This window comes from Haemorhous mexicanus, chromosome 33 (genome assembly GCF_027477595.1).
Source record: "Haemorhous mexicanus isolate bHaeMex1 chromosome 33, bHaeMex1.pri, whole genome shotgun sequence".
In the NCBI taxonomy this organism is placed as follows: domain Eukaryota; kingdom Metazoa; phylum Chordata; class Aves; order Passeriformes; family Fringillidae; genus Haemorhous; species Haemorhous mexicanus.
Genome location: NC_082373.1, coordinates 2,765,546 through 2,786,290, shown reverse-complemented (window position 1 = coordinate 2,786,290; position 20,745 = coordinate 2,765,546). Strand labels below are relative to the sequence as shown.

The window sequence follows — 20,745 nt, the reverse complement described above, 5'->3', positions numbered from 1 at the left end:
CCGGGGCTCGGCGACACCGGCGCTCGGCGACACCGGCGCTCGGCGACACCGGCGGCACCGGCAGCACCGGCCGAGCATCCCCCGGTAGGAGCGCGCAGCATCCCCGGTGCCGGCGCTGCCCATCCTCGCTCCTCCGCTCCCCTCCCGGTCCTTCTTCCCCGGTTCCCTCCGGCCCCGGCGCTCCCGGTTCTCCCTCCCCGGTTCTCCCATCCCCGGTTCTCCCATCCCCGGTTCTCCCATCCCCGGTTCTCCATCCCGGTTCTCCATCCCCGGTTCTCCTTCCCGGTTCTCCATCCCGGTTCCCCCAGCCCCGCTCTCCCCTCCCGGTTGCCGGTTCCCGGCTCTCCCGGTTCCCGGCTCTCCGTTCCCGGCTCTCCCCTCCCGGTTCCCGGCTCTCCGTTCCCGGCCTCTCCTCCCGGCTCTCCCCGGTTCTCCCCTGCCGGCGCTCCCACCCCCGGTGCCCGGATCCATCTTGGCTCCGGTGCTGCCTGCGCAGCCGCCGGCTACCGGGGGGCGGGGGGAGGCCGGGGCGGGGGGGCGGCCGCCGGGGCTGCGGCCGCTACCGGGGCCCGCAGGAGGCACCGGGAACCGGGGCCGGGGGAGCCGCCGGGGCCGCGGGGGCTCCGGGGTTACGGGAGGCGCCGGGAGCCGGGGCCGCGGGAGGCGCGGGGGGCTCCGGGAGGGACCGGGGGCTACCGGAGGGACCGGGAGGGACCGGGCGGCTACGGGAAGGAGCGGGGGGCTGCCGGAGGGAGCCGGGCCGGGCTGAGCCGCGCTGCCGGTGCCCAGGGGCGATGGAGCCGCCGCGGAGCCTCCCGGGGCTGGAGCGGGAGCGCCCGGCGCTGGACGCGGCCGGAGGGTGCCCGTCCCCGCTGGAGTCCAGGGCCGTGCCCGGCAGGAAGGTCTGGGTCAAGCTGCGCGCGCTGTGAGTCACCCCCGGCCGCGGGACCCCCACCCCGAAGGGAGCCCCGGGGGACCCCCAGAGAGAGAGAGACCCCAACAAGAAAGAGAGAGACCCCCCAAAGGGAGAGACCCCAACCCCAAAGGGAGAGAACCCCCAAAGGGAGAGACCCCCCCAAAGAGAGAGAGACCCCAACCCCAAAGGGAGAGAGACCCCAACCCCAAAGGGAGAGACCCCCCCCCAAAGGGAGAGACCCCAACCCCAAAGGGAGAGATCCCCCCAAAGAGAGAGAGACCCCAAAGGGAGAGAGACCCCAACCCCAAAGAGAGAGACCCCCCCAAAGGGAGAGAGGCCCCAACCCCAAAGGGAGAGAGAGATCCCCCCAAAGAGAGAGAGACCCCAACCCCAAAGAGAGACACCCCCCCAAAGAGAGAGAGACCCCCCCCCAAAGGGAGAGAGACCCCAACCCTAAAGAGAGAGAGACCCCCCCAGAGCGGGACAGCCAAACCCCAAACCGGGACCCCCAAACCCCAAACTGGGACCCCCAAACCGGGACCCCCCAAACCCGGAACCCCAAACTGGAACCCTTAAACCGTAGACTGGGACCCCCAAACCAGGACCCCCCAAACCGGGACCCCCCAAACCGGGACCCCCCCAAATCGGGACCCCCCAAACCCCAAACCGGGACCCCCAAACCAGGACCCCCACACCGGGACCCCTGACCCCTCCGAGGGTCCCACCCCAGCCAACCCCCGACCCCGCACTCTGGGGGGCCCCATCCCCCTCTAAGCCCCCCTGGGACCCCCGGGGTGTCCCCAAGCCTCCATTTGGGACCCCCTCGGGGACAGATTTGGGGGTCCCCTCGCCCCTCGTGGCACTCTGGGGGTGTCACCGCGGGGTGACAGAGGGCCCGGGGTGTCCCCAAGCCTGCGGGGACAGCGCAGGTGCCGCAGGTGCCACCTCCGTGTCACCGGTGCCCCCCGGGGGGGCTGCGGGCGGTGCCACCCCCTCACCTGTGCCAGGAGCTCACGTGGCCCCGCGCCCACCTGCGGCACGTGCGGCGCCCGGGGGGGGCGGGGGGGTCCCCGTGGGGCGGGGGCGGCCCGGGGGGCACCACGTGCGTGGGGACACGCGTGGGGACACGTGTGGGACACGGGGGGGGGGGACAGGCGGGGCAGGGGGGCCGCACGGCACACGCGTGTGACACACCTGGGCTGCGTGCGACACACCTGAGCGTGCCAGGGGACACGGGGGTGGGGGGCACTCCGGGGGTGTCCCACGTGTGCGCAGGGGGGTTGTGGCACTCCGGGGGTGTCCCACGTGTGTCCCCACGTGTCGCTCCCACAGGTGGGTGACCGTGTGTCCCCAAAGTGGGGGCGGTCCCCTCCTGAGCCCCCCCGGGGTCCCCCACCATTCCGAGGGGCAGCGGCACCCGGGGGTGACAGTCCGGGGGTCCCTGAGGCCACCCTGTCCCCCGTGGGGTGGCCCTGGGGACACGGGGGTCACCGGCAGGGGACATGGTGGCAGGTGGCCCAGGGGGTGGCACGCGGCAGGGTGGCACAGCCCGACCCCCGTCCCTTGTCCCCTTGTCCCCACGAGTGACACGGGGGTCACCAAGGCTGGGGGCCCGGGGGGTGGCCGTCCCCAAGGGGGGTCCCTGAGGGTCCCCACGGGGGTGGCCGGGCGCAGGAAGGTGACAATCGCCGTCCCCAAGGTCACAGCAGCGCTGGTGACGTCTGTGCCCCCCCCGCTCCCCCCGGCCCCCCTCGCTGTCACCGTCACTGTCGCCGTGACCGGGGGACGTGGTGGCCCCTCCCCACCGCGTGGCTCCGGTGACCGCGGCGGCCACACGGGTGTCCTTGTGCTGGCACGGGCGTGGGCAGGGTGGCAGCGCCCGTGTCCCCACGCTGTCACCACCCCGGGCCCCCCCGTGCCACCCCATGCCACCTGTGCCACCTGTGCTACCTGTGCCACCCTCTGCCACCTGTGCCACCCCATGCCGTGGCGCCACCGGTGTCACGCGGGTGCCACTCCCCAGGCAGGAATTCCCCATTCCCTGTCCCCTTCCTGTGACACCCTGTCCCCAACCTGGGGGGCTGCCCCCTCTGTCCCCGGGGGTCTCTAACCCTCTGTCCCCCCACCCGGGTGTCTCTAACAGGTGTCCCTCCTGTCCCCTCTGTCCCTCGGGGTCTCTAACACACTGTCCCCCCCCGGGGCTGTCCCTTGGGGTCTCTGACACCCTGTCCCTCCTGTCCCCTCTGTCCCTGGGCGTCAGTGCCACCCTGTGGACTCTGTCCCTGGGTGTCTCTAACCCTGTGCCCCCCCTGCCGGGGGTCCCCGCTGTCCCCTCTGTCCCTGGGTGTCCCTAACCCTGTGTCCCACCCCCCGTGCCGGGGGTCCCCGCTGTCCCCTCTGTCCCTGGGGGTCAGTGCCACCCTGTCCGCTCTGTCCCTGGGTGTCCCTAACCCGCTGTGCCCACCCCCCTGCCGGGGGTCCCCCCTGTCCCCTCTGTCCCTGGGTGTCCCTAACCCTGTGTCCCACCCCTGTGCCGGGGGTCCCGGGGTGTCCCTAACCCGCTGTGCCCCCCCCGTGCTGGGGGTCCCCGCTGTCCCCCCTGTCCCTGGGTGTCTCTAACCCTGTGCCCCCCCTGCCGAGGGTCCCCGCTGTCCCCTCTGTCCCTGGGGGTCAGTGCCACCCTGTCCCCTCTGTCCCTGGGTGTCCCTAACCCTGTGTCCCACCCCCGTGCCGGGGGTCCCCGCTGTCCCCTCTGTCCCTGGGTGTCCCTAACCCGCTGTGCCCCCCCGTGCCGGGGGTCTCCGCTGTCCCCCCTGTCCCTGGGTGTCCCTAACCCGCTGTGCCCCCCCTGCCGGGGGTCTCCGCTGTCCCCCCTGTCCCTGGGTGTCCCTACCCCGCTGTGCCCCCCCTGCCGGGGGTCCCCGCTGTCCCCCGTGTCCCCGCTGTCCCTCACCTGTCCCCCCCGCTCCGGGGGTGCCCCCCGCCGCCCCCCAGGCTCCGGTTCCTGGTGAAGCAGCTCGAGGCGGGCGAGGTCAGCGTGGAGGAGCTGAAGCGGAACCTGGAGTACGCGGCCTCGCTGCTCGAGGCTGTCTGCATCGACGAGACCAGGTGGGCAGGGGACACCCAGGGGACACCCGGGGGACACCCAGGGGACAGCCGGGGCAGCGCTGAGTGCCGCCGTACCCCAGGCAGGTGCTGGACACGGAGGACGAGCTGCGGGACATGGGCTCGGACGCGGCCGTGCCCTCCGAGGTGCGGGACTGGCTCGCCGCCACCTTCACGCAGCAGGCGCGGGCCAAGGGGCGCCGGGCCGAGGAGAAACCCAAATTCCGCAGCATCGTGCACGCCGTGCAGGCTGGCATCTTCGTGGAGAGGTGACCGGGGGGACACGGCGTGGGGACACAGCGAGGGGGGCATGGCAGGGACGGGGACACGGCGAGGGGGGCACGGGGGACACCCTGAGCAAGGCATAGAGGGGACAGGAGGGCACAGAGGGGACAGGGACACAGCCAGGGGGACACAGAGGGGACAGGAGGGCACAGAAGGGACAGGGACACAGCGAGGGGGGCACAGAGGGGGACAAGAGGGCACAGAGGGGACAGGGACACAGAGAGGGGGGCACGGGGGACACCCTGAGCAAGGCACAGAGGGGACAGGAGGGTACAAGGGGGACAGGGACACAGCCAGGGGGGCACAGAGGGGGACAGGGACACATCAAGGCGGGCACAGGGGACACAGGGACACCCCAAGGGGGACACAGAGGGGACAGGAGGACACAGAGGGGACAGGGACACAGCGAGGGGGGCACGGGGGACACCCTGAGCAAGGCACAGAGGGGAAAGGAGGGCACAGAAGGGACAGGGACACACCGAGGGGGGCACGGGGGGGGCAGGAGGGCACAGACGGGACAGGGACACAGCGAGGGGGGCACAGAGGGGGACAGGGACACATCAAGGGGGGCACAGGGGACACAGGGACACCCCAAGGGGGACACAGTGGGGACAGGAGGGCACAGAGGGGACAGGGACACAGCGAGGGGGGCACGGAGGACACCCCGAGCAGGACACAGAGGGGACACGGTGGGGACAGAGCTTGGGTGGAGGGGAATGTGAGAGAGTGGGAGGTGAGCTGAGAGCAGAGGGGTCCCCAAAACCCAGGGACTGTCCCCAGCATCAGGTGGGTCCCCAAAACCCAGGGACTGTCCCCACATCAGGTGGGTCCCCCAAAACCCAGGACGGTCCCGGGAACAAATGTGGGTCCCCAGGTGTGTCCCCGGGTGTCCCCAGCCCCGGGGGTCCCCAGGGGTGTCCCCAGCCCCCCAGTCCCGGGGGTCCCCAGCCCCCCAGCCCCCCAGCCCCGGGGGTCCCCAGCCCCGGGGGTCCCCAGCCCCCCAGCCCCCCCAGCCCCCCCAGCCCCCCAGCCCCGGGGGTCCCCAGCCCCCCAGCCCCCCAGCCTCCCCAGCCCCCCAGCCCCCAGCCCCGGGGGTCCCCAGCCCCCCAGCCCCCCCAGCCCCGGGGGTCCCCAGCCCCCCAGCCCCCCCAGCCCCCCCAGCCCCGGGGGTCCCCAGCCCCCCCAGCCCCGGGTGTCCCCAGCCCCCCAGCCCCGGGGGTCCCCAGCCCCCAGCCCCCCAGCCCCGGGGGTCCCCAGCCCCCCCAGCCCCCCAGCCCCGGGGGTCCCCAGCCCCCAGCCCCCCAGCCCTGCCTCCCCCCAGGATGTTCCGCCGCACGTACACGGCCGTGGGGCCGAGCTACTCCTCCTCCGTCCTCAACTGCCTGAAGGTACATGGGCACCCCAAACCCCCCAGAACCCTCCAAAACCCCGGGGGGCTGCTGGGAGCCGCTGGGGTTTTACTGGGAATTACTGGGAATCACTGGGAATTTGGGAATCTCTGGGAATAACTGGCAATTGCTGGGAATTACTGGGGTTTTACTGGGAATTACTGGGAATTGCTGGGAATCGCTGGTTTTTTTCTGGGAATAACTGGGAATTGCTGGAAATCACTGGGAATCACTGGGAATAACTGTGAACTACTGGGAATTGCTGGGAATTACTGGGAATCTCTGGGAATAATGGAATTACTGGGAATAACTGGGAATTGCTGGGAATTTTGGAATCTCTGGGAATAATGGAATTACTGGGAATAACTGGGAATTGCTGGGAATTACTGGGAATTTGGGAATCTCTGGGAATTGCTGGGAATCACTGGGGTTTTACTGGGAATCTCTGGGAATAACTGGCAATTGCTGGGAATTGCTGGGACTTACTGGGAATTTGGGAATCTCTGGGAATCTCTGGGAACAACTGGGAATTGCGGACTTCACTGGGGTTTTACTGGGCTTTACTGGGAATTGCGGGGCACCCCTGGAGCTCCCGGCTGTCCCTGGGACTCCCGGGCGCCCCCCGGCGGTGTCCCCAGCGGTGTCCCCAGCGGTGTCCCCAGCGGTGTCCCCAGCGGTGTCCCCAGCGGTGTCCCCGCTGTCCCCGCAGGGGCTGGACCAGTGGTGCTTTGACGTGTTCTCGCTGCACCGCGCGGCCGAGGAGCACTCGCTGCGCACGGTGGTGTTCGAGCTCTTCACCCGCCACAACCTCAACAGCCGCTTCAAGGTGTGCCCGGGCCCCAAAACACCCCAAAATACCCCAAAAACACCCCGAAATACCCCAAAACCACCCCAAAACACCCCCAAAACACCCCGAAATACCCGCCACAACCTCAACAGCCGCTTCAAGGTGTGCCCGGCACCCCAAATACCCCAAAATACCCCAAAAACACCCCGAAATACCCCCCAGAACCTCAACAGCCGCTTCAAGGTGTGCCCGGGGCCCAAAAATACCCCAAAATACCCCAAAAACACCCCGAAATACCCCAAAAACACCCCGAAATATCCCCCAGAACCTCAACAGCCGCTTCAAGGTGTGTCTGGCACCCCAAAACACCCCAAAATACCCCAAAAAACAACCCAAAATACCCCCACAATCTCAACAGCTGCTTCAAGGTGTGCCCGGCACCCCAAAAATACCCCAAAATACCCCAAAAACACCCCGAAATACCCCCCAGAACTTCAACAGCCGCTTCAAGGCGTGCCAGGACCCCAAATACCCCAAAATACCCCACAAATACCCCAAAATACCCCAAAATACCCCAAAATACCCCCCACAACCCCAACAGCCACTTCAAGGTGTGCCAGGACCCCAAATACCCCAAAATACCCAAAAAACGCCCCAAAAATACCCCCAAATACCCCCAAATCCCCCAAAATACCCCTAAAACCCCAACAGCCGCTTCAAGGTGTGCCCAGCACCCTGAAATCCCCCAAAATCCCCCAAACCACCCCAAAATCTCCCCCTGCACCCTTGACAGGCACTTCAAGCTGTGCCTCAACATCCAAAATCCTCCAAAACATCCCCAAAACCCCAAAACAGCCTCAAAACCCTCCCAGGAACCCCAGACCCCTTAAAAACCCCCCAAACTCCCCTCCCGGACCCCCGAGCTGCCCCTCGGGGACTGTCCCCCCCCTGTCACCCCGATGTCCCCTCTGGCAGATTCCCGGCGCGTTCCTGACGTCGCTGCTGGAGGCGCTGGAGGGCGGCTACGGAAAGTTCCGGAACCCCTACCACAACCAGGTGCACGCGGCCGACGTCACCCAGACCGTGCACTGCTTCCTGCTGCGCACCGGCATGCTGGTACGGGGACACGGCGACACGGGGACAGCGCTGTCCCCAAGGCTGGCACCCGCTCGTTGCCATGGGAACGTCCCCAGGGTGGCACCGGCCGTAGGGGACACGCGTGGGGTGGCACTCGGAATGTCACAGGGCAGGGTTGTCACATGTGGGGTGGCATCTGGTGCATGTGCTGCCCGCTGTCCCCACGTGGCTGTCACGGCACACCTGGGGTGTCACACTCACGGTGGGGGTGGGCCTGTCCCCATCCCTGTCCCTGTCCCCATCCCTGTCCCTGTCCCTGTCCCTGTCCCTGTCCCCATCCCTGTCCCATCCCTGTCCCTGTCCCCATCCCTGTCCCTGTCCCTGTCCCTGTCCCCATCCCTGTCCCTGCCCCATCCCTGTCCTGTCCCCATCCCTGTCCCTGCCCCATCCCTGTCCCATCCCTGTCCCATCCCTGTCCCATCCCTGTCCCATCCCATCCCTGTCCCCATCCCTGTCCCATCCCATCCCTGTCCCATCCCTGTCCCTGTCCCTGTCCCTGTCCCCAGCACTGCCTGTCCGAGATCGAGCTCCTGGCCATCGTCTTCGCCGCCGCCATCCACGACTTCGAGCACACGGGGACAACGAACAGCTTCCACATCCAGACCAAGTGAGGGCAGGGGACAGGGACACGGCACGGGGACACGGCACAGGTGGCACAGCATGGCACAGGGACACGGCACGGGGACATGGCACAGGTGGCACAGCATGGCACAGGGACACGGCACGGGGACACGGCACAGGTGGCACAGCATGGCACAGGGACACGGCACAGGGACACGGCACAGGCGGCACAGCATGGCACAGGGACATGGCACAGGTGGCACAGCATGGCACAGGGACACGGCACGGGGACACGGCACAGGTGGCACAGCATGGCACAGGGACACGGCACGGGGACATGGCACAGATGGCACAGCACGGCACAGGGACACGGCACGGGGACACGGCACAGGTGGCACAGCATGGCACGGGGACACGGCATGGGGACATGGCACAGGTGGCACAGCATGGCACAGGGGACATGGCACAGGGACACGGCACAGGTGGCACAGCATGGCACAGGGACACAGCACGGCACGGGGACATGGCACAGGTGGCGCAGCATGGCACAGGGACATGGCACAGGTGGCACAGCATGGCACAGGTGGCACAGCATGGCACAGGGACACGGCACGGGGACACGGCACAGGCGGCACAGCATGGCACAGGGACACGGCATGGGGACACGGCACAGGTGGCACAGCACGGCACAGGGACACAGCATGGGGACATGGCACAGGTGGCACAGCATGGCACAGGGACACGGCACAGGTGGCACAGCATGGCACAGGGACACGGCACAGCACAGGGACACAGCACAGCATGGCATGGGTGACACAGCAGATGTGGCACAGCATGGCACAGCACAGGTGGCACAGCAAGGCACAGGTGGCACAGCAGAGGTGACGCCGCGTGGCACAGCATGGCAGAGGTGGCACAGCATGGCACAGGTGGCACAGCATGGCACAGGGACAGGGCATGGCACGGGGCACATAGCACAGGTGGCACAGCATGGCAGAGGTGGCACAGCATGGCACGGGTGACACAGCAGATGTGGCACAGCGTGGCACAGCATGGTTGGCACAGCCCAGGTGACACGGCGTGGCTCGGGTGGCACGGCACGGCGTGGGTGGCACGGCGTGTCCCAGGCAGGGCCGCGGACCCATCCAGGGGACACCGCGGGGCGCCTTGGGGACACCTGGGGAACGCTCCGGGCCACCCACACAGCCGGGACGCAGCCGTGCTGCCACGCAGGGCCACCCCTCGCTGCGGGGGCCCTGTCCCCGTGCGCGGTGTCCCCACGGTGTCCCCGCGGTGTCCCCGCGTGCCCAGGTCGGACACCGCCATCCTGTACAACGACCGCTCGGTGCTGGAGAACCACCACATCAGCGCCGTGTTCCGCCTGATGCAGGACGAGGAGCTCAACATCTTCGTCAACCTCACCAAGGACGAGTTCGCGTAAGGTCCCCTCGCTGTCCCCTCGCTGTCCCCGCGCTGTCCCCTCGCTGTCCCCTGACCGTGTCCCCTCCCTCCCCGCAGCGAGCTGCGGGCGCTGGTCATCGAGATGGTCCTGGCCACCGACATGTCCTGCCACTTCCAGCAGGTCAAGTCCATGAAGACGGCGCTGCAGCAGCTGGAGAGGTGGGTGGGGGTGGTGGCCAGCCCGCAGGTGTGTCCCCAGGGGTGGCGGGGTGGCTCTGGGGACAATCCGGGCTGTTGTCCCCAGGCTGGACAAGTCCAAGGTGCTGTCGCTGCTGCTGCACGCGGCTGACATCAGCCACCCCACCAAGCAGTGGGCGGTGCACAGCCGCTGGACCAAGGCCCTCATGGAGGAGTTCTTCCGGCAGGTAGGGCCGGGGCCGGGCGGGGGGACGCGGGGGACACCCCGTGGGGACACCACGGATGTCCCTCGCCTTGCCAGGGGGACAAGGAGGCCGAGCTGGGGCTGCCCTTCTCGCCCCTCTGCGACCGCACCTCCACGCTGGTGGCCCAGTCGCAGATCGGTGAGTCCGGGCCAGGTCCCGTCCCCGTCCTGTCCCCTCGCTGTCCCCACGCCGTCCCCACGCTGTCGCCGGGGTGTCCCCAGCAAGGCCGTGTCCCCTCCTGTCCCCAGGCTTCATCGACTTCATCGTGGAGCCGACGTTCTCGGTGCTCACCGACGTGGCCGAGAAGTTGGTGACGCCGCTGGCCGAGGACGGCTCCAAGGCCAAGGGCAACCCCGCGGCCACCCAGCAGCCCAGGTGGGCGCCCCCGTCCCCAGGGTTCGTGCCCTGTGGTGGCAGCGGTGGCCCTGGCCCGCTGCCAGCTGTCCCTGTGGTCCCCCAGCTCGCAGTGGCGGCAGCCGTCCCTGGATGAGCACCTGGAGGACATCAAAGCCGACCTGGCCGGGTTCCGCTCCACCTGGACCAAGCACATCCAGGAGAACAAGCAGAAGTGGAAGGAGAGGGCGGCCAGCGGTAGGGGACGGCCACCAGGGCCACCAAGGCCACCAAGGCCATTATGGGCCACCACGGCCATTATGGGCCACCAAGGCCACCAAGGCCCCCACGGTCACTACAGCCACCACGGCCACCATGGCCATTATGGGCCACCACGGGCACCATGGCCACCACGGCCACCATGGCCAGCACAGCCACCATGGTCACTATGGTCACCACAGCCACCACGGCCACCGGGGAGGGGCTGGGGACCGCTGTGAACTGCTCAGGGCCAGCTCTGTCCCAGCGTCCCCAGACGGGCAGGTGGCACAAACACGGCGCAGGTGGCCCCGGGCTGTCTGGGGGGTGGCCCTGGGGGGGACGGAAGTTCCGGGGTGTCCCCGGTGGCCCCGGGCCGTGTCCCCGGTGACCCTGCCCGTGTCCCCCCAGGCATCACCAACCAGGCGTCCATCGATGAGCTGTCCCCGTGCGAGGAGCCCGCGGCCACCGGGAGCCACAGCGAGAACGGGGACGTGGAATAGCGGGGGGAGGAGCCAGGTGGGGACACCGGCAGGGGGCGGGGACACGGCAGGGGGCGGGGACACGGCAGTGGGCGGTGACACGGCGGTGACTGTCCCCTCCCGGCAGGTCCCTGTCCGGCCGAGTGACACCGTCTCGTCTTCGATGCCATCGAGTTCAGCGCCATCCGCAGGGCAGGAGCGCCCGGGGCCAGGCTGGGATCGGTGTCACCTCTCTGCCAGGCCCGGTGTCACCTCCGTGCCAGGCCAGGTGTCACCTCTCTGCCAGGCCCGGTGTCACCTCCGTGCCAGGCCCGGTGTCACTGCTGTGCCAGGGCCGGTGTCACCGCTGTGCCAGGCCCGGTGTCACCCCTGTGCCAGGCCCGGTGTCACCGCTGTGCCAGGCCCAGTGTCACCTCTGTGCCAGGCCCAGTGTCACCCCTGTGCCAGGCCTGGTGTCACTGCTGTGCCAGGCCCGGTGTCACCGCTGTGCCAGGCCAGGTGTCACCTCCGTGTCAGGCCAGGTGTCACCTCCGTGTCAGGCCCGGTGTCACCCCTGTGCCAGGCCCGGTGTCACCCCTGTGCCAGGCCTGGTGTCACCTCCGTGCCAGGTCCGGTGTCACCTCTCTGCCAGGTTCGGTGTCACCGCTGTGCCAGGCCCAGTGTCACCTCCATGCCAGGAGCCCCCCGGGGCTGTCCCCTCTGTCCTGGTGCCACCGGTCCCTCACTGCCACCCCCGGCCCCCGCCGGGCTCGGTCCTTTGGGATTTTTAAAAACGCTTTTCCCGCTCGGGAGGGGCTGGGGTGGGGACGGTGGCACTGGGGACAGCCAGGGGGACAATCTGGGGACAGGCAGGGGGGACACACTGGGGACAGCCAGGGGGACAATCTGGGGACAGCCAGGGGGATACGCTGTCACCGACAGGGCCACCATGCTCCCCTCGGGGTCTGGCCGGTGACACCGTGAGGGTGGCACTGTGCCCTGTCCTCATCCTGCCCGGGGACAGGGACAGGGACAGGGACAGGGACAGGGACAGGGACAGGGACAGGGAGGTCCCATCCGGCGCGGCGCGGGTGGCACTGGGGACAGGGACGGATCCCGCTCCAGAGTCCCCCGGCTCCGGCGCGTCCCCGGAACGTCCCCGCTCCCTGCGACACCCCGGGAGTGCTCGGGAATGTCCGGGAATGTTCCGGAATGCTCCCACACCCGGCCCAGCCACTTCCTCCAGCTCCAGCGAGCCCCGGGAATCCCGGAATGTTTGGGGAATCCATGGATCCAGCCTCGGGAATATTCCAGAATCCCGGATCTGGGAATGTTCCAGAATCCTGGATCCAGCCTCGGGAATATTCCAGAATCCTGGATCTGGGAATGTTCCAGAATCCCGGATCTGGGAATGTTCCAGAATCCCGGATCCAGCCTCGGGAATGTTCCAGAATCCCGGATCTGGGAATGTTCCAGAATCCCGGATCCAGCCTCGGGAATGTTCCAGAATCCCGGCCCCGCTGCCCCTCGAGCAGCCCCTGCCATCCTGGATTCCCGGGATGCCCCGCCCCCCCGGGAATGTTCGGGAACGTCCCGGGAATGCTCAGGAATGTTCGGGAACGCCCCCCGGACCCCCCCCCAGCCCCTCCCGCTCCGGCCCCGCCCCCCCCCCCGTGTTTGTATTTTTGTCCCCCGTGTCCCCCCCCGTGTCCCCCCGTGTCCCCCCCCGTGTCCCCTCCGTGTCCCCCCTGTGTCCCCCCTCGGTCACCGCTGGCAGAGCTCCCCCCCCCCCGCATGTGTCCCCCCCGCGCCGCCGCTAATGAGCAGTTAATTAATTAATTAATGAGTTAATTAATAAACGCCGCCGCCACCACGGCCGCGCTCCGGCCATTGGGGGGGGGGGTGGGGGGAAACTGGGGGGGCGGAATTTGGGGAGGGGGGCGGAACCCGGGGATGGGGGCGGCCCCGAGGAGGGGTCCTGGACCCCCCTCCCCAGCACCCAAGGGGGTCCTGGACCCCCCCCAGTACCCAAAAAGGGGTCTCGGGTCCCCCCAGCACCTATGGGGGGGTCCTGGAGCCCCCGCCCCCAGCACCCAAAGGGGTTTTGGACACCCCCCACCCAAAGGGGGTCCCACCCCCCCACACCCAAAGGGGGTCCCACGCCCCCACCCCCCCGGCGCGGCCCAAGCAGGAGGCGGGGGGGGAAAGGATCCCTTTAATTCCGGCTGGGGGGGTCCCCGCGCTCCCCCCGTGTCCGTGTGCACGCGAGTGTCCCTGTCCCCTCCTCGTGTCCCCTCCCCGTGTCCCCTCCCCGTGTCCAGGTGTCCCCCACAGGTGTGCACAGGTGGGGGGGGGGGGGGGCCTGGGGACACCCCGCGGGTGGCAGTGAGGGGGGGGGGGGGGCTCTGCTCCGTGTCCCCAGTGTCACCTGCCCTGGGGACCCTTGGGGGTGGCAGTGATGGGGGGGCTCTGCTCCGTGTCCCCAGTGTCACCTGCCCTGGGGACACCCCGGGGGGGGCAGTGAGGGGGGAGGGGGGCTCTGCTCCGTGTCCCCAGTGTCACCTGCCCTGGGGACACCCCGGGGGTGGCAGTGATGGGGGGGGCCTGCTCCGTGTCCCCAGTGTCACCTGCCCTGGGGACACCCCGGGGGTGGCAGTGATGGGGGGGGCCTGCTCCGTGTCCCCAGTGTCACCTGCCCTGGGGACACCCCGGGGGTGGCAGTGATGGGGGGGCTCTGCTCCGTGTCCCCAGTGTCACCTGCCCTGGGGACACCCCGGGGGTGGCAGTGAGGGGGGGGCGCGCAGGGCGTCACTCAGTGTCCCCAGTGTCACCCAAGGGTGGCAGTGGGGGGTGGGGGGGTGTGTGGCACGTGTCACCTGCCCTGAGGTCCCCAGGGGGAGGGGACAGCCCTGGCGTTGTCCCCAGAACCCCCCCCACCCCGCTCCCTGGTGGGGACCTGCCCGTGGGAATAAAATAAAATAAAATAAAATAAAATAAAATAAAATAAAATAAAATAAAATAAAATAAAATAAAATAAAATAAAATAAAATAAAATAAAATAAAAATAAAAATACCCAAAGAATTCTGGGCAGCCCCGAAATCTTAGAAAATGGAATAAAAAAATCTGCGCTGGCATCCGGCGGCCACACCTGGGGACAAGGGACAGGGACAGCGCTGGGGACCAGGGGAGGGGACACCTCTGTCCCTGTGCCAGCAGGGCCACCCTGGCCTGGCGCTGTCCCTGTCACTGGAGAGTGGTGGGGAGTGTCCCAGTGCCACCCCAGTGACATCCCAGTGACATCCCAGGGTCCCAGTGCCACCCCAGTGTCACCCCAGTGACATCCCAATGTCCCAGTGCCACCCCAGTGACATCCCAGTGACATCCCAGGGTCCCAGTGCCACCCCAGTGTCACCCCAGTGACATCCCAATGTCCCAGTGCCACCCCAGTGACATCCCAGTGACATGGCAGTGGCATCCCAGTGACATCCCAGTGACACCCCAATGTCCCAGTGTCCCAGTGACACCCTAGTGCCCCAGTACCATGTTCCAGTGCCCTCCAATGTCCCAGCCCACTGTCCCCAGTGTCCCCAGTGTCCCCAGTGTCCCCAGTGTCCCCAGTGCCTCCAGCATCCCCAATGCCCCCCATGTCCCCATTGCCCCCCAGTGTCCCCAGTGTCCCCAGTGTCCCCAGTGCCCCCAGCACCCCCCTGTCCCCATTGCCCCCCAGTGTCCCCAGTACCCCCCAGTGCTTCCAGTGCCTCCAGCACCCCCATGTCCCCAGTGCCCCCAGTGTCCCCAGTGTCCCCAGTGTCCCCAGTGTCCCCAGTGTCCCCAGTGTGTCCCCAGTGTCCCCAGGCCGTACCTAGTGGCCGCTGCCCGCGCTGTCCCCAGGCTCTATATGGGTCCCGTCCTCAGCCCGGCTGCGCCGCACGGCCCCGGGGGTCCCGGCCCGGGGGGTCCCAGCCTGGGGGGTCCCGGCCCGGGGGGGTCCCGGCCTGGGGGGTCCCGGCCAGGGGGGTCCCGGCCTGGGGGGTCCCATCCCCGGGGGTCCCTGTGGGTGTCACAGCACAGGGGTGACCTCAGAGCCCCCCAGTGCCCCCAGTGCCCCCCCCAGTGCCGCCCCCAGCCCCCCCACTCACGGTGGCCGCCCGGGGCCGGGCCGGGGCTGTGCCGGTGCTCGGGGTCGCTGTCACCGCGGGGACAGCGGGCGGTGGCCGCCACCTCGTCGTCGTCGTCGCCGCCCTGCGCCTGCTTGCACAGGTGATGCTCCACCATCATCTGCAGCTCTGCCGGGCAGGGAGCGGCGCTGGGGGGCGCGGGGGGGGGCCCTGGTGACCGTCCCCACCCTCCCGGCGACACCGCGGTGGCCTCGTGGTGGCGGGCAGTGAGGCCATCGCGGGGGGGGGGACATCCAGCCACCCATCCCCACTGGTGTTGGGGAGGCTGTCACCCCCCCGTGCGCCCCAAAGTGTCCCCCCGTGTCCCCCGTGTCCCCCAGTGTCCCCCCCGTGTACCTTTCATGGTGGGGGTGCTGCGGGACACCTTCTTCCTCTGCCGGGGGGACATGGCCAGGCCGGACTGGGGGGACAGCGAGGCTCAGGGGGGGGTCTCCCGGCTTTGGGGGGGTCCCCGCAGCCCCCCCGGGCAGTGTCACCTACCTTCAGCAGGGGGTTGGGCAGCCGGTCCTCGTCGATCTCTGGGGGGGGGCAGGGGGGGCAGGAGGTCAGCAGGGGGTGGGGGGTCCATCCCCCACCCCCCGAGGTCAGCAGGGGGTGGGGGGCCCATCCCCCACCCCCCGAGGTCAGCAGGGGGTGGGGGGCCCATCCCGCACCCCCCGAGGTCAGCAGGGGGTGGGGGGCCCATCCCGCACCCCCCGAGGTCAGCAGGGGGTGGGGGGCCCATCCCGCACCCCCCGAGGTCAGCAGGGGGTGGGGGGCCCATCCCGCACCCCCCGAGGTCAGCAGGGGGTGGGGGGCCCATCCCGCACCCCCCGAGGTCCATCCAGCCCCGCCGGGGGTCTCTGTCCCCTGGGGGTGTCATGGCGACAGTGCCACCACCCCCACCCCCCCTCATTGTCACAGGGATTGGGGGTCCTGACACCCGGGGGGGGTCCTGAAAGGGGGGAGGGGCTGAGTGTCATGTGGGGGTGGTTGAGCATTTTTGGGGGGTCCCTGATCATGCGGAGGGGTCTCTGACCACGTTGGGGGGGGGTCCTGAGCATATTTGGTGTCTCTGAGCATCTTGGGGGGGTCCCTGGGTGGGCTGGGGGTGACGCGGGGACACCGCTGGGACCCACCTGGGGACGATTGGTCACTGCTCAGGACCAGGTTGGCCGGGGTGGGGCGGCGCCGCCGGATCTGGGGGGACAGAAGAGACAAGTGGGACCCCGGACAGGGAACTGGGACCCCCGGAGCGGGAACTGGGACCCCTGGGCAGGGAACTGGGACCCCCAGACACGGAACTGGGACCCCCAGGAGAGCGAACTGGGACCCCCGGCCGTGCCCCGGCCCCCCGGGCCCCGCTGGCCCTGTGCCCGCCGTGTGGCCGTGCCCGGGGCGGTGGTGGCCCTGTGCCCGCCGTGTGGCTGTGCCCGGGGCGGTGGTGGCCCTGTGCCCGCCGTGTGGCCGTGCCCGGGGCGGTGGTGGCCCTGTGCCCGCCGTGTCACCGTGCCCAGGGCGGTGGTGGCCCTGTGCCCGCCGTGTGGCCGTGCCCGGGCGGTGTCGGTCCCGCGAGGCCAGCGGGACGGACACACGGACACACGTGGCTTTTCCATCCCGGAGCTAATTATAGCCGGCGGCGGGAAGCGCGTGGGGCCAGCGGCGTGGGGACAGCCACGGGGACACGGGGACGGCGGCGGGCCCTGCCCTTCCTCTGCGGCCCTGCCCTTGCCCAAGGTCACCCGGAGCCGCTCCGGCCCCGCCGCTGCCCTTTGGGGGGTTGGTGGCCGCGGAGCGGCCGCGGTGGGGACGGCGGTGGCCGTGGGGGCAGCGGTGGCAGCGGGGACGGTGGTGGCAGAGGGGACAGCGCTGACCCCGCGCCCCCTTTCCCCGCTGACCCAGTAACTGAGCGCCTCCGACAAACGGATTTCCCAGCGAGGATTCCCTAATGAGGCGGGCTGCCTAATGAGATGCTGATGAGATGCTAATGAGGCGGGCGAGCGGCCGGGAGCCCCCCCCGCCCCTCCGCACCTCCCCCGGCCCCTGCCCACCCCCCGGCCCCCGGCGCATCCTCCCGTGCCGGCCCCGTTGCCATGGAAACGCGGGCTGGATATTAACCGGAGATTAGCGGGGACCGGGAATCGCCGGGAATCGCCCCGGCCCCGCCGGGGACCCACGGCCGAGCCCCCCCACTTTGGGGTCGGGGTCCCCTGGGCCCCCCGCGATGGGGCTGGGAGGGTTTGGGGTCCCCCCCAGACCCCGCAGCTCCGGGAGGGTCCCCGGGAAGCCGCGGCCCCCCCGAGACGCCGCAGCCCCACCGGAGCCTCCCGCGGGTGCGGGGCGAGGCCGAGCCCCCCCGGCGCGACCCCCGGGGCGGGGATGGGGAGGGGACAGCGGAGCCACCTGCTCAAGGTGACCCGGGTGGAGCCGGGGCCCCGGCTGAGCCCCCCCCGCCTCATTCCGGGGGTCCGTGGCGGGCGGGGGGATCCCGGCGATGCTCCGGGGAGGGGATGCGCCGGTCCTCCCCCCCCGCTCCCTCCCTCCCTCCCCTCCCTCCTCCCTCCTCCATCCCCCATCCCTCCTCCATCCCTCCAGCCCCGCTCCCTCCCGGCGCTATTTTTAGATCAATCTCCAGCATCGATTAAGGAGCGCGGCGCGATCCGGGGGCAGCCGGGACGGGGCCAACACCGGCACCGGCACCGGCACCGGCACCGGCACCGGCACCGGCAGCGGCAGCGGGCACCGCCACCGGGAGGGGCCCGGCCCGGCCCGGCCCGGCTCGGCTCGGCACGGCCGGGCAAAACCCCCCGGGATTGTCCCCGCGGCCTCGGGGGGACTTGGGGACACGGGCAGAGGGACAGGACAAAGGCCTGGGCCGGGCCTGGCACCCAGGGGGGCAAACGGGGGAGAAAGAGGGGGGAAACAGGGGGCAAAAAGGGGGGAAACAGGGGGGAAACAGGGGGGGAAATGGGGGGGAAATAGGGGGTAAAACAGGGGGCAAACAGGGGGCAAACAGGGGGCAAACAGGGGGCAAAGAGGAGGTAAAACAGGGGGCAAACAGGGGGGAAACGGGGGGCAAAGAGGGGGTAAAACAGGGGGGCAGGCAGGGGCCAAACGGGGGGTCTCGGCTGGGATGGGGGTCAGGGGCCGCCCGACCTGCGGGGGGACACGGGGGGGCCAAGGTCCTTGGGGAGGGTGGGGCTGGACAGATTTGGGGATGACCCAGCAGGACACGGGGACACCGCGGTGCCACCCGGAGAGGGGTGGCACGGCCGAGCCCCCCGTCACTGCTGGGGACACCCCAGAAAGAGGAGCGGGGGGGGACATCGGCAGTGTCACCCGCTGTCACCGCACGGGGCAGGGGTCTCCCCACCCCAGGGCCCTGAGAGGTGCCGGGTGAGACCCCCGGGAGGGGAAACTGAGGCAGGGCAGGGCAGGGGGTGCCCAGGGCTGGGCAGTGCCCGAGCCCCCGAGCCCGGCTGTGATGGGGACGGGGCTGGGGGTGCCCTTTGCTGGGTGCTGGGGGGGTCGTGCCCACCCCCCTGCTCTCCCTCTCCCCCCGGGGACCCCAGGCTGCTGCCCCCGAGCCGGGTGGTGGCCCCAGACGGGCGCATTCGGTGACAGTGCCACGCTCGCCCCCGCTCCGCTGGCACCGGGGGGGTCCTGGCCCCCACCCCCAGGACCCCCGGCTGGGGGGGACACGGTAGGGACCCCCTCCTTCTCCTCACACCCCTTAAGCCCCCGCGGGCGATGTGGGGCCGAGGGGTCTCCCCGGACCCCCCCTGTCCCCTGCAGCCCCAAGAAGGTGGCAGGGGGGGCTCGGGGTGCCCGGGGGTCCCCGGCCGTGTCCCCGCGGGGTCCCCCCGTGCCCGGGGCCGTTCTGGGACCGGCCCTGACGGGAGCAGGGGCTGGGCAGGGGCTGCAGGGGCCGGGGGGTCCCGGGGGGTGCCGGGGTGGTCCCGGTGGCGTCGCGCGGAGGCGGCACATGGCCCTGGCACCGGCACCCCCCGCCCCACGGCCCCGCGGGGCTCCGGGCACAGCGGCGGCCGCTCCGCGGGGGTGGTCCCGGGACCGGGGGCTGCACCCTCCTGTCGCCGCTGTCCCCGCGTCACCCCCGGCCCCGGCGCTGCCACCCCCGCCCTGGCCGTGCCCCCGCCGTGCCCGCAGCCCCCCGAGCCCCCCCGGCTCGCTGCTCCGCGCGGCCCCGCGGCCCCCCCGGTGTCCCCCCGGTGTCCCCCCGGTGTCCCCCCGGTGTCCCCGCACCTGCTCGGCCGCCTCCGGGTCCAGGTGCGGCTCCAGCAGCGGGACCGTGAACTGGATCTTGCGGGGGCTGTTGGGCTCCATCGCGGGCGCGGCGGCTCCGGCGGCTCCGGCGGCTCCGAGCGGCCACGCCCCGGCCACGCCCCGGCCACGCCCCGGCCACGCCCCGCGGAGGCCACGCCTCGCCCCGGGCCCGGCGCGCGGGACACGAGGATGGACAACGGGACACGGGGACAGGGCGTGGGACACGGGGAGGGACACGGGGACACACGGACAAACACAGAGACACAGGGACAGACACGGGGACAGACACAGGGACACAGGGACAGACACAGGGACATGAGGAGGGACACAGGGACAGACACAGGGACAGACACAGGGACAGACACAGGGACACAGGGACAGACACAGGGACATGAGGAGGGACACAGGGACACAGGGACAGACACAGGGACAGACACAGGGACATGGGGAGGGACACAGGGACACAGGGACAGACACAGGGACATGAGGAGGGACACAGGGACACAGGGACAGACACAGGGACAGACACAGGGACAGACACAGGGACATGAGGAGGGACACAGGGACAGACACAGGGACAGACACAGGGACACAGGGACAGACAGGGACATGAGGAGGGACACAGGGACACAGGGACAGACACAGGGACAGACACAGGGACAGACACAGGGACACAGGGACAGACACAGGGACAGACACAGGGACATGGGGAGGGACACAGGGACACAGGGACAGACACAGGGACATGGGGAGGGACACACGGACGGAGTCAGAGACAGACACAGGGACACAGGGACAGAGACAGGAACAGACACAGGGACATGAGGAGGGACACAGGGACACAGGGACAGACACAGGGACATGAGGAGGGACACAGGGACACAGGAATGGACGCGCTGAGCTGGGACACGAAGACAGACACAGGGACACGGGGACAGACAGAGGGACACGGGGACAAACACAGGGACGGACACAGGGACACAGATACACAGAGGGACCCTGGGACACAGAGACAGAAAAACAGACACAAGGACAGACTCAGGGACGCTGGGACAGACATGGGGACATGAGGACGGACAGACAGGCCCTGGGACGGACACACAGACCATGGGAGGGACATGGGACAGGGACAAGGATAGGGACAGGAGGGGACAGGGATGGGGACAGGGACAGGGACAGGGGCAGGGATGGACAGGGACAGGGACAGGGACAGGAACGGGGACAGGAG

General features: G+C 69.7%; 2 protein-coding genes across 2 annotated transcripts; one reads left to right on the top strand and one right to left on the bottom strand.

Moving 5' to 3' along the window:
* The first annotated feature begins 792 nt into the window (after nt 1–792).
* PDE1B (phosphodiesterase 1B) lies at nt 793–11,531 on the top strand. The gene is made up of 15 exons (XM_059871920.1): nt 793–925; nt 3,911–4,024; nt 4,105–4,290; nt 5,628–5,694; nt 6,404–6,520; nt 7,457–7,597; nt 8,125–8,225; nt 9,491–9,616; nt 9,698–9,799; nt 9,885–10,005; nt 10,080–10,161; nt 10,272–10,398; nt 10,484–10,614; nt 11,026–11,133; nt 11,224–11,531. Exons 1-14 carry the CDS (start codon nt 795–797, stop codon nt 11,115–11,117), a joined length of 1,638 nt encoding a protein of 545 aa, XP_059727903.1. The 5' UTR covers nt 793–794; the 3' UTR covers nt 11,118–11,133; nt 11,224–11,531.
* A 3,407-nt stretch (nt 11,532–14,938) lies between these two features.
* On the bottom strand, nt 14,939–19,604 carry PPP1R1A (protein phosphatase 1 regulatory inhibitor subunit 1A). Its single transcript, XM_059871796.1, has 7 exons — nt 19,497–19,604; nt 16,373–16,433; nt 15,735–15,772; nt 15,591–15,654; nt 15,216–15,362; nt 15,087–15,127; nt 14,939–15,040 (listed from the first exon to the last, which is right to left on the bottom strand). Exons 1-7 carry the CDS (start codon nt 19,575–19,577, stop codon nt 14,939–14,941), a joined length of 534 nt encoding a protein of 177 aa, XP_059727779.1. The 5' UTR covers nt 19,578–19,604.
* Nucleotides 19,605–20,745: the final 1,141 nt, after the last annotated feature.

Bases quoted from the DNA above. Each gene is read 5' to 3' on its own strand.
- PDE1B (XM_059871920.1), top strand. From the start codon at position 795: ATGGAGCCGCCGCGGAGCCTCCCGGGGCTGGAGCGGGAGCGCCCGGCG. The intron at 4,291-5,627 runs GTGACCGGGGGG...GCCTCCCCCCAG, and splicing joins GCTGGCATCTTCGTGGAGAG to GATGTTCCGCCGCACGTACA. The intron at 5,695-6,403 runs GTACATGGGCAC...CTGTCCCCGCAG, and splicing joins CCGTCCTCAACTGCCTGAAG to GGGCTGGACCAGTGGTGCTT.
- PPP1R1A (XM_059871796.1), bottom strand. From the start codon at position 19,577: ATGGAGCCCAACAGCCCCCGCAAGATCCAGTTCACGGTCCCGCTGCTG. The intron at 15,128-15,215 runs GTGAGTGGGGGG...TGACACCCACAG, and splicing joins CCCGGCCCCGGGCGGCCACC to GGACCCCCGGGGATGGGACC. The intron at 15,041-15,086 runs GCCGGGACCCCC...GGGACCCCCCAG, and splicing joins CCCAGGCCGGGACCCCCCTG to GCTGGGACCCCCCGGGCCGG.